Source organism: Callorhinchus milii, unplaced genomic scaffold (genome assembly GCF_018977255.1).
Source record: "Callorhinchus milii isolate IMCB2004 unplaced genomic scaffold, IMCB_Cmil_1.0 Scaffold5, whole genome shotgun sequence".
Taxonomy (NCBI): Eukaryota; Metazoa; Chordata; class Chondrichthyes; order Chimaeriformes; family Callorhinchidae; genus Callorhinchus; species Callorhinchus milii.
Window position 1 is genome coordinate 52,907,257 of NW_024704746.1, and position 12,578 is coordinate 52,919,834.

At 45.7% G+C, this 12,578-nt stretch overlaps 1 protein-coding gene across 1 annotated transcript in view; it reads left to right on the forward strand.

Annotated features, from left to right (window-relative positions):
* Positions 1 to 12,578, forward strand: part of LOC103186247 (dedicator of cytokinesis protein 4) — a 224,151-nt gene that overhangs the window by 148,914 nt on the left and 62,659 nt on the right. Inside the window, exons 24-27 of the mRNA XM_042335438.1 lie at positions 1,455 to 1,582; positions 6,527 to 6,661; positions 7,735 to 7,833; positions 11,956 to 12,050. Coding sequence (XP_042191372.1) covers positions 1,455 to 1,582; positions 6,527 to 6,661; positions 7,735 to 7,833; positions 11,956 to 12,050 — 457 coding nt within the window. The remainder of the gene's footprint in view (positions 1 to 1,454; positions 1,583 to 6,526; positions 6,662 to 7,734; positions 7,834 to 11,955; positions 12,051 to 12,578) is intronic.

Consider the following 12,578-nt stretch of genomic DNA (forward strand, 5'->3'; position numbering starts at 1 on the left):
ATAGGGTCGCGGAGCCTGGTGCGCGAGAGTACACAAGCTGCAGAGTTTTGGATGATCTGCAGCTTGTGAAGGGAATAGTTGGGAAGGCCGATGAGGAGGGAGTTTCCATAATTGAGCCTTGATGTGACGAATGTAGGGTAATTTTGTTGTTGTTGTTGAATGCGTGGGTGAGGGTTTCAGTAGCCTGAGGGGTGGGGCAGTGGCGGAGTCTGGCAATGTTGTGAAAGGTGCTATATAAATGTAATTTGTTGTTGTTTAGAGACACGTGCTCCAGAATACAGGTTTCTAACAGCTATTTATCACAACAACAACTATTTGCATTTATGTTGCACCCTCCATGTGGGGCAGTGTCTCGGAGCTCAACAGTGGCGGAGCCTGATGCTGAGCCAGGGAGAAGGGGGAGGTGAACGTAAGCGTGATCAAAGAGGAAAGTCTGCAGATGTGATCTGAAGACAAGCAAAGAGGGATCAACACAGTGAGATTGAGGCAGAGATTTGCAAAGATTTTGGGGCAGAAAGCACAGTGGCAGATGATGGAGAGGAGGTTTTGAGGAACACGCATTGGTCCAGAACCGGCTTAGCACAGGGGATGGCTAGAGGAATGAGCAGGTTGGAGAGGTCTCGAAGTACTAAGTTAAAAATCGTAAAACCGAGCGCAGTAAAATTGATCATCCTTGACTTCTGTTGAGGTAAAGTCACTACAAGTTTTGCAACGCACAGATAGTTCTCTAGTGGACAGGAGTGAGGCAGGATGACTGCCAAAAGTGTAGTGAATGAGATAGGTCTTGAAGCAGGTTTTGTAGGTGGGAATGAGGAAGACTCCGGGAAGGAGTTCCAGGGATTGGGGTTCTGCTACACTGTGGGGATATTGCTTTGCGCAAATTGATTGTCGCATTTCACCCACAAAGACACAAAATACAGCAACAACTTGCATTTATATAGCTCCCTAAACAGAGCGCTTCACAGTGGAGGAGCGTGACGCCGATTTGGGGGAGGGAGTTGGTGACCCTAAGTATGGTCGAAGAAGAAGGTCTTCAGATGCAATCTGAAAGAGGGGAAGGAGGGGGCGAGGTGGAAGGATACAACACAATACAACTTCCATCTGTCTAGTACCTTTCACTGTCACTCTGCATTGCAATAAAATCCCACGAAGCACTATGAGACAGTGCTCCTGGGATGAGAAGCACTGTTTGTCAAATGGTGCACAGCAGTGTCCTACAAACAGCAATAGAGTGAGTGATCAAATTTTATTTTGGGGAGATTGTTGGCCAGGACACCGGGATAGAGAAATTCTCTTTCTTTTCGAATAGTGCAATGGGATCTTTAACGTCGACCAGAACAGGCAGATTGGACCTTGGTTTTGCATATCATCTGAAGGATGGCAAAGTTGCGCTCACTCCTCTGTCACGGGCTCCTGTCCGTCACTGTAATTGACGTGTTGTGTCCCTCTTCCAGAATCGCGCTGTATCCTCCTGCCCGTGGTTCTGCACCACCTTCACATGCACCTACAAGAGCAGAAGGACCTGATCGTGTGTGCCCGCGTCCTCAGCAATATCTTCTGCCTCATAAAGAAAGACGGCACTGTGAGTATTGTCACACATATGGCGTGATGGCTCACCCGATCCAACTTGAACCAGGGGAGGCCATTTATCTCTTCCCGCTCGTCTTTGCTGCCTATCCACACACCCATCCGTGCTCTCCATCATTGGCAACTGTGTCCCTTTGCAATTCTCTCAACATCTTGCTCCCTCCCTCTCTACCAGTCTTTAAATCTACCTTGCTCAGTTGGTAGGATTCTTGCCTCTGAGTCAGAAGGTTGTACAGTTGTACTTTCTACAGCTGAATGTCAGCAAGACCGAGGCTCTCTTGATTGGATCTCGCCAGTGCCATCACACCTCAGGCACTGGCAGCATCAGCATCCACAGATGAACACTTCACCTCACCAAGCCAGTCAGGAACGTTGGAGTCTTGTTTGACCCTCAACTGTCCTTTCTACCTGATATCCGTGCTATGATCCGCTCTGCCTTCCCCACCTCCACAATGTTGCCCAATTCTGCCACTGCCTCACCCTCATACTGGCTGCCAAAACCCTCATACAACCCTCATACCGTCACCTCAAGGCTCTGTGACCCCATCACCCTACCTGCGCCCAGCTCCACTGGCTCCCCATCCCTCAGAGGATCTAATTCAAAATTCTCGTCCTCACTTTCAAGACCCTTCACGGCCTTGCCCCCTCCTACCTCTCTGGCAGTGGATCCGTTACCAACCTGTCCGCTCTCTCTGTTCAGCAGGCTCCGGCCTACTCCATGTCTCCCGTCCAAACCCCTAAATTCAGTAGCCAGGCTTTCAGCGTCTCTGTCCCCACACTTTGGAACTCCGTCCCACAATCCCTTCACCTTGCTCCCTCTCTTCCCTCCTTTAAGGCACGACTCAAGACCCTCCTTTTCAACGGTGTCTTCAGCCACCCTCCTACCTCTCTGGCCTCCCTCATTTCATCCCAACCCTGCCCCCCCCACCCCCCCACGCTCAGGACCTGATCCCTGACTGTTCAGCACCTTGGGACGGCCTCTTGACATGAAAGGCGCTTTACAAATGTAATTTTGTTGTTGTTGTTGATGTCTTTCAAGTCCTGCGATAGGACTTGGAATTACGTAGTCTAAACTGACACTCGAATGACATTTCTGTGTGCAACTGACTGCCGCATTTTTACCCACAAAACACCCAGTCACTACACTTTACAGCATATCTTGTGAAACACTTGTTATTCAACCATTCCCTGTGGGGGCAGTGAGATGGAAGCCCCCCCAGCTGCTGTATTGTGTTTGTGTGAATGTACGCTTATGTGGGGTGTTTGTACACGTGGATGCGTGTGTGTGCTGCGTGTGTGTGTGGGGGTGGTTGTGCGGGTGCCCATGTGTGTGTGTCAATGAGTCTGGCACAACTGATTAGAAAATCTTTGCCTGTCAAAAGTACAGCAGATATTTGGACGCGTCCACGCATGGGTGGATTTCAAACAGAAAGGATGGTTGGCCCTTTAAACACTCAACAACAAATTACATTTATATATCGTGTTTCACATCAGGACAACATCCCAAGGTGCTGGTCAGTTAAGGGTTTGAACCCGAGCTGGTGATTGGGATCAGGAAGGTTGGAGGGTAGGAGGAGTGGGGGTGGGAATGTGGCCGAAGGCACAGTAAAAGATGAAGGTCTTGAGACAGACCTCGAAGGAGGTGAAGGATGGGGCGAGACCAAGGGATTTGTGGTGGGGGAAGAAAAGCAATTCCAGGTAGTGGTGGAAGAAAAGCTGAAGGCCGCCCGCCAATGGTGGAATGGACAGGGTGGGGGACATGGAGCAGGGCAGTGGCCACTGAACGGAGGGAGAGGACAGGTCACTATTGGTGTTAAGAGGTCACAGAGGTAGGGTGGAGCATGTCTGTAGAGAGCTTTAAAAGTGAGGATGAGAATTTTGAACTCTGGTTGATGGAGAGCCAGTGGAGCCGGGCGAGGAGCAGGGTGATTGGTTCACAGAGTCTGGTGCAGGAGAGGACACAAGCTGCAGAATTCTGAATAACCTGCAGCTTGCAGAGGGTAGAGTTGGGAAATCCGGCAAGCAGGTTGTTTACATAGTCAAACCTGGATGTGACAAATGCATGAATGAGGGTCTTGGCAGCCCAGGGTGGAGAGGCAGTAGAGATGCGGGCAATATGCTTGACCACTTGTTTACTTGAAGCTGTGGTATTCCAGAGAATGACACGTGAAGCAGTTGTATATCTCTCAACAGAAAGCGGGCCACATCCTGTACTCTTCAGAAATTAGAACAAGCGGCGAGTCTGGGTTTGCTGCAGTCGCTGTAAATAGAACAGCCACATTGTGAGTTCATGGGCTGGAATTAGGTGAACGCTGCACCAGTATCCCTTTTAGTTTGCTGAATAACCTGACCAATATTCTTTAATGTGGGTTTATTTTGGTGGTGGGGGGCTGGCGTACATAACCATAATTCTCGAATTTGATACATCATGCCAAAACATCTCACAGGGCTTCAACGGGAATTGCTATCAAGCAGTGACTGTATTTTGGATTAATAATAATCTTTGCATTTGATATAGCGCCTTATCACATCATTGAGGCGTTTCAAAGCGCTTTACACAATATATTGTAACATAAATTGACTGTATTTTGTGGGTGAAACCGGCAACCAATTGTGCACAGCAATGTCCCACAAACAGTTGTGGATTGAGTGACCACATTTTTTTTAGAGGGATTATTACCCTGGAAAGTGATCCACCAATCAACTAACAACTGGGTTCCTACTTGCTGCTGGATAAACAGAGGTGTCTGGTGTAAGAAAACTTGCTTAAGGGAATCAAACCTGGGTCCTTTCATTTGCGATGCAAGCATGCTAACCACTACACTATGGCACTGTAGTGACTGTTTAATTTGTAGGCATATCCGTTAGCTAATTTGCTGACAATGCTGTCTTCCTCTTTTCGAGCAAACAAGACTTTGGTTTGACATCTCATCCTAAAGGATGGCACCTCAGACAATGCAGCGCTCCCCCTAGAGATGTATTGGAGTGTCGATCTCGACCGTGATTTCAAAGTCCTGATGTGGGGCTTGAACCCACAACCTTTTGACTCACAGGCCAAAGTGCCAGGCTGTGTTCCTGTGCTGTCTCTCACTTTTCTTTTCGCTGGTATCTGACGAGGAATGTGAATAGTTGTTCAAAACTATCCAACTAATTCAAAACTCCGTTGCCTGTATACTCACCCACACTAAACTCTGTACCCCATCACACCAGTCATCACCGGGCTCTATTGGCTTCCTATTACAGAATGGATTGACTTAGAATCATAGAATCATACAGCACAGAAAGAGGCCATTCGGCCTATCATGTCTGCGCCGGCTCCAAAAAGAGCAATCCAACTCAATCCCACGGACCCGCTTTCTCACCATAGCCCTGCAATCCTGTCCTCCCCGAATACACATCTATTTCTCTCTTAAAAGTTGTTATTGAATCGGCTTCCATTACACTTTTAGATAATGCATTCCAGATCCAAACAACTCGCTGAGTGAAAAAAAATTCCTAACCTCCCCTCGGTTTCTTTTAACAACTATCTTAAATCAGTGTCCTCGGGTTACTGACCCACATGACAGTGGAAACAGTCTTTCCCGGTTCAACCTATCAAATCCTCTCATGATCTTGAAAACCTCTATTAAATTCCCTCTTAATCTTCTCTGCTCGAGGGAGAATAATCCTAGTTTCGCTAACCTCTCCTCGTAATTAAGGTACTTCATTCCTGGTACCATCCTGGTAAACCTCCTTTGCACCCTCTCCAATGCCCTAACATCTTTCCTAAAGTGCAGTGTCCAGAACTGAACGCAGTACTCCCAACTGAGGCCTAACCAACATTTTATAAATATTCAACATAACCTCCTGACTTTTGAATTCTATGCCCCTATTTATAAAACCTAGTATCCCGTATGCTTTTTTAACTACTTTATCTACCTGTCCTGCCACCTTCAGAGATTTGCTTATGTGGATCCCTCTGTTCATTTGCCCCCTTTAAGATTGTACCATCAGCTTATACTGCCTCTCCTCATTCTTCTTACCAAAATGCAACACTTCACATTTCTCCACATTAAACCTCATCTGCCAGCTTTCTGCCCGTTTTACCAATCTGTCCAAGTCCTCTTGGAGTCTGGTGCTATCTTCCTCACCATTGACTACTTTTCCTAGTTTAGTATCGTCTGCAAATTTGGAAATTGCGCTCCCTATATCCAGGTCCAGATTATTAATATAGATCAGAAAGAACATGGTCCAAATACCACACCTCCCTCCAGTCAGAAAAGCAATCGTTTACTACCATTCTCTGCTTTCTGTCTCCTAACTTCAAGATCCTCACACTTGTCTACAAATCCCTTCACACCCTGGCACATGTTCTACCTATCTGACTATTTTCTCCCCACTCCATTACCCCCTGTCTCCGCTCAGCTGTCTCTGCCCTCCTGCTCATCCCTCATCCCCTCTGCTCCACCATCTTTCAGCCACTGCACCCTGAAATTCTGCAACTTTCTCCCTCAATCCCTCCGCCTTGCCCACTCCTTCCCCGTCACCAGGTCAATCCTGAAGACCTTTCTCTTTGACATGCTGACTCTTTGACTCCACCAGCTCCGCTACTGTTAAGCTCTCCAGGACGATACCCCGTGAAGGGTGCTAAATGGAGAATTTTGTAGTTTTAGCTGTTTAGACTCCAGGAGTTACCCCAACGCACACTCTGGGTCCCCGGATCTTGACTCTTGCCAACCTGCGTCTAATACTTTTCAGAATTAGGTAAGCATGATGTGCTCCTCTAGTGAGAGAGTGCACATTCCATTCCAAATAATCTATCTCTGGCATTTCCATGTGTAGGTGGGAGCATGGAATTCTTAGTTTGGTTTGGATACTCTTTAGCAGGGGGATGGGTTTCTGCATGTGTCAAACAATAGCTGATCAAAAAAAAAAGCGAGATTTTGTTGTTGCCGTGCAGGAGGCGTCTGTTTCCGAGGAGATGGATGTGCTGGTGAACAGCTTGCTGGTCGTGCTGCTCAGAACTGTGTTGGAGATCAGCAATCGCCCCCAGCCCTCGGCGACCGCAGTCCGCCTGCAGTTTCAGGATGTCACAGTGAGTGCGGAGGTGTCAGAACTGGCAAAGCACTCCGGGTGGGTCTAACCCGGCTCAGCCAATACCTCTTGTGAGAATCAGGAGGTTACAGTTTTGCCGGAATTAACTTAATCGCACAGCACAGTATGCGCTCTCTGGGGTGTAATTTGTGGTCCTTCTCAACAGCATTCCTTCATCAGAGTTCCCTTTAACCTTTGCTCGGGAAGTAGATCAGATCAGACAAAACTGTTGAGTTGTTAGTCACTGGCATTTTGAATGATATTAATGGCAATAGTCATAATTCGATACAATCGAAACAGCGCCTTTCATTATGGGACCAGTCACTGGGGGCAAGGACCCCTCCCACTCAGCTCCTGTTAATCCTGCAAGCCAAAGCCCTAATGGGAAGGATGGTCCTAGCAAGACAAGCAGCAGGAAAGATTGCCAGACTTGCTATCAATTGCAAGGTTTGAGGTTGGTTGGTTGGTTAGACTCCAGCAGTTACCCCAATGCACTGAGGTCCCCTTGGCTCCTGCCAACCTGTGCCTAATACTTTCCAGAACTACGTAAGGGAGAGTACACATTCCATTCCAACAATCTATCTCTGGGATTTCCATTTATAGTTGGGATGCATGGAATTCTCAGTTTGGTTTGGATACTCTTAAGCATGTATGATTGGATTCTGCATGTGTCAGACACCCGCCTGACCCCAAAAAATGAAGTTAGTGAACCATTTTATCTGTGAGATCGTTGTCCAGAACACTGAGAGAGGGAAACTCCCTTCTCTTTTCCAATATCCATAGAATCTTTAACATCCACCTGAATAGGCGCAAATGTTTAACATTTCATCTGAAGGATGGTACCCTAGCACTCATTGAAGCATCAATCGAGACTGCGAGCTCAAAGACCCCAAAGTGGGTCTGTTAGTCCCTGACTTGTTACCCTGCAATGCTGTGCTATTTCAACAAGGAATGATTTTTATTTTTTTTGAAAGCATAGTGAGTTTCACTGCAGTCAGACATCAGTTGCTGAGACCCTTTGTGTACGTGCAGGCAAATAATTTGCTTGTGTTGTGTTGCCTTGGTTTGTGACAGGGGGAGTTTGTGGCCTGTCTCCTTGCTCTGTTGAGGCAGATGACCGACAATCATTATCAACAGCTTCTGGAGAGCTTTACCAACAAAGAGGATCTCCGGGTGAGTCAGAGTTGTTGTGCCAATCTTTTATTTCATGCAGCACTCCAGAGAGAGATGAGCAAGTGTTTGAAAGAGCCCGCTCACAGCCCTTTCGCCTACGCTGCCGGGATTGGGGAATAATGCAGAATCAAACAGAATATTAATTCCTGGCATGTCATCAGGTTCAAGGTACTTCAGCTGTTGGTAAGGTTTTAACAGACAGGATCATCATATGCACACTCATGCACATACACATGCACAAATTCAAAGAAACAAAAGCATCCTCAAAGGTAAACACACACACACACTTGTATCCACATATACACAAAGTCAAATGTGTACCCATCAAATGTGTACCCATGGAGGTACACACATTTGACGGTTTGTGCAGCAAAGAAATGTGTATTTATACACATACTCCCTCAAATGTACACACACAAACACACACACCCTCAAATGTAGGCACACACACACATACACCATCACCGTCAAATGCTGTCCTATCACAATGTATCTATCTTGTGTACTCTGCAGTGTATGTCTCTTGAGTGTTGCACTCTGTTCACTGGGTCAGGCAGATGACACTAAACTGAGGAGCCAGGCTTAGATAAAGGAGGATTCCTTTAGTGCTTTCATTGTCACCACCAGATCTTCAGGGTTGTTGATGTCGAACACTACACTCAGTGCAGGATACTAGCTTCCGGTGTGAGTGTGCACTGAGTAAAAGACACTCGCGTAAGGCCAATCTTGTGAGGGAGGCAGGAGAAGTATATTTAGCACTCATCTAATTATACAGCTAATAATAGCCCAGTCCCCCTATCATCAGACACACCAGGGAGATGGTAACTGTGGTTTGAGAAGCCAGCTGCTGTTCAGTCCTTCTTCCAAGACAAAAGTACTTGTTTCAGCTAAACTGCCCTGGTTTATTTTTATTCTTTAAACATGTCAGTTTCAGAGCTCAAATTCCACCTTATTGTGTTCTGTAAGAACATTTTGCCTTCAACTTTAAGGGAGCAATGAAATTCTGGAAAATTCTGACGTATAGTCTTAGAATCATGGAAATTTACACTCTCACAAGTGATTGTGATTCCCAGGCACGAAGAAACATTAGGCAAATTGCCTTATTCCACACACCATTGTTCACCTAGCAGTAAGTAGGAACCCAGTTGTTAGTTGATTGGCGGATCGCATTCCAAGGGTAATAATCCCTCCAAAGAAAAATAAATTTGATCAGTCGATCCCCGACTGTTTGTGGGACACTGCTGTGCGCAATTCGCTGCCGCATTTTGCGCACATAATAGACAGTAAATCCACTTGACAATATATTCTGTGAAGCAGTTTGAGACATCCCAGTGATGTGATAAGGCGCTATGTCAAATGCAAGGATTATTATTATAGCACAGAAGGAGGCTATTCAAAACATAGAGTGCGCACTGGCTCTCAGAGCAGACAGTTTGTTCAATCTCACTGGCATGTCTTATCCCCATATCCTATCAACAGTCTGTCCTTCATTTACCTGTCTATTTCCCTCTTGAAACCCATAATGGACCCAATCTTATAATATGATAGTAATAATAATAAACCTTGCCTTATTCACATGCAAAACACACAGTCGCTGCATTTTACTGTAATTCTTGTGAATCTCTTTGAGATGGAATGATCAGTTACGCCTAAGCTTACTGGAAGAAACTCCCATGGAGCTTTGTAGTCACTTGAATTCTTTTAGAACAAGAGTACATAGGTTTAGAGTTGTAAAGGGCAATTTCAGGACAGAAAGCACCACCACCAACAACAAATTACAGTTGTAATATAATAATATAACAATCCTTGCATTTGATACAGTACCTTATCACCTTTTCTAGACGTTTCAAAGCTCTTCACAGAATATACTGTAAAGTGAATTGACTGTATATTTTGTGAGCGAAATGCGGCAGCCAATTGTGCACAGCAGTGTCTCACAAACAGTCGTGTATTGAGTAACCAAATTATTATGTAAAGCACCTTTCACGTTGGGAGGACGTCTCATGGCCCTGAACAATCAGGGATTTGGACTCGAGCTGGGGGTTGGGATCAGGAGGGGTGGAAGGCAGGGAGTTTGCGGGTAGGGGGGTGACCGAAACGCGTTCAAAGAGGAGGGTCTTGAGGCTGTCCTTGAAGGAGCCATGGGCGGGGGCGAGGCGGAGGGACTGTGGGATGGTGGGACACCAGGAAGTTTTTCTTTAATCAAAGGGTAATCAATGACTGGGACAGGTTACCAGAAAGGGTGGCTAAAGCCAGGATACTGGGACTCATTTAAAATCAGCTTCATGCTGTGGTGGAGGGACCATATAGTGGGTGTTCTGAAGGGATGATATCAGATGGGCCAAAGGGTCTTCTTCATCCAGACCAAGCTTGTGATCTTGTAATGTCCTAGCTGACTTGAAATGCGCTGTATCAAATGCAAGGATGATTATTAAATATGCTATTATTCCAGTTCTGACCCTCATGACAAAGTCCCCAGAGAAGAACAGCTGATAGTTCTGAGCTATTCCGCGATCTGGCAAACTGGGTCAGTTCTAATGCGTCAATTCACCAGTCCTCAAAGCACCTGAAACACTGATCAGGTCTCAGACTCATTCAGCTGCTGAGAAATTAGCTCAGACATAGAACCGTATTTGTAATCATTCAACTCCTGGCTCTGTGGAAATAATAAAATAATAATAATAATCCTTGCATTTGATATAGCGCTTTTCACATCTTCTAGACGTCTCAAAGCACTTACAGAATATACTATAAAGTGAATTGACTGTATATTTGTGGGCGAAATGCGGCAGCCAATTGTGCACAGCAGCGTCCCACAAACAGTGGTGGATTGAAGTGACCAATTTATGATATATACAAAAAAAATGATCTTGGCTGGGCAGCAGTAAGGCACTGTAAGGGATTTAATGGTTTTGGGCAACGACTTGAAAATTCGTCTGTGTATATTTGTCTGGTAATAATCCCTGTAATAATTGCAATAATCCCTCAAGAAAAAAAAACAATAATAAAAATTGGTCATTTCAATCCACGACTGTTTGTGGGACACTACTGTGTGCAATTGGCTGCCGCATTTCGCCCACAAATACACAGTCAATTCACTTTACAGTCTATTCTGTGAAGCACTTTGAGAGGTCTAGAAGACGTTAAAAGCGCTATATCAAATGCAAGGATGATAAGGATGATTTATTATTGTTTGGGGGGGGAAATAATCTGTGAGCAAAATTGGCTGTTGCTTTTCCCTAGAAATACACAGTAATTTCACTTAAAGTTAAGTACAATGGAAGAATCCCTTAGTGTAGTGGTTATTGTGCGCTCGCTTCGCAAACGAGAGGACCCAGGTTTGATTCCTGGTCGGACGAAACCTTCGGCAAGTTTCCTTACTCGACATGCCTCTGTTTACCTAGCAGTAAGTAGGAACCTGGTTGTTAGCCAATTGGTGGTCGCTTTCCAGGGTAATAATCCATTATTACGCAATAATCAATTGTGCACAATTGGCTGCCATGTTTCGCCCACCAAATACACAGTCTATCCACGTTACAATATATTCTGTGAAGTGCTTTGAGACAGCTCAATGATGTCACAAGGTGCTATATCAAGTGCAAGGATCATTATTATTATCTAGTTCCTTTTTGAAAGCTACTATAGATTCTGGCTCAACCGTTGCTGTTAACATGGCATAATCATAGAATCATAGAATTATACAGCACAGAAATAGGCCATTCGACCCATCGTGTCTGTGCCGGATCTTTGAAAAGTGCTATCCAAATTAATCCCACTTCCCCACTCTCTCCCCATAGCCCTGCAAACTTGTCCTCCCCAATTAATTATCTACTTCTCACATAAAAGTTGTTATCGAACGGTTTCCACCATCCTTTCAGGCAATGCATTCTAGATCCGAACAACTCGCTGTGTGAAAACATTTCTCCTCACCCCCCCTCTGTTTCTTTTAACAGCTATTTTAAATTGGTGTCCTCGGGTTACCAATCCACCCGCCAGTGGAAATAGTTTCTCCAGCATCGCAAGCAATGAACAGCGGTTTGGGAGCTTTGAGAAGCAGGAGTCAGAAACAAAAGTGTGGCTTAAGGCGCATGTAAAAGTAATGTTTGTGTGTCTGTCTTTCAGGATTTTCTGCTGCAGATCTTCACAGTGTTTCGGATCTTGATTCGACCTGAGATGTTTCCCAAAGACTGGACGATCATGCGCTTGGTCACCAACAAGTAAGATAATAAAAATAATCACAATAGTAATCTTTGCATTTGATATAGTGCCTTATCACATCGTTGAGACATCTCAAAGCGCTTCACACCATTGACTGTTAATTTTGTGGGCGAAATGCAGCAGCAGCCAACAGCAGTGTCCCACAAATGGTCATGGAGTGAGTGACCAATGCATGACCAGTCAGCACTGCATTCAAGTGTCATCTTGGACGATATGATTTCCAAGTCCTGATGTGGGGCTTGAACCATTGGCAGTCGGGCTTTCAGTCTTTCTGCCCCCCCCATTTGGAACTCCATCCCAGAGTCCCTCCACCTCACCCCTTCCCTTCGCCTCCTTCAAGACCTGGCCCAAGACCTTACGCTTTGACTGTATCTTAGGCCACACTCCCACCCCCACTCCCCCTACCCTTCACCCTTCTTTATTCCAGAGGACCGCAGAGGTCTTTTAAATGTAATCCTCTGGGTGATGGGAAGCCAGTGAAACTGAGTGAGCATGGGGGCTTAGAGATGGTGATCTGAACTATGACA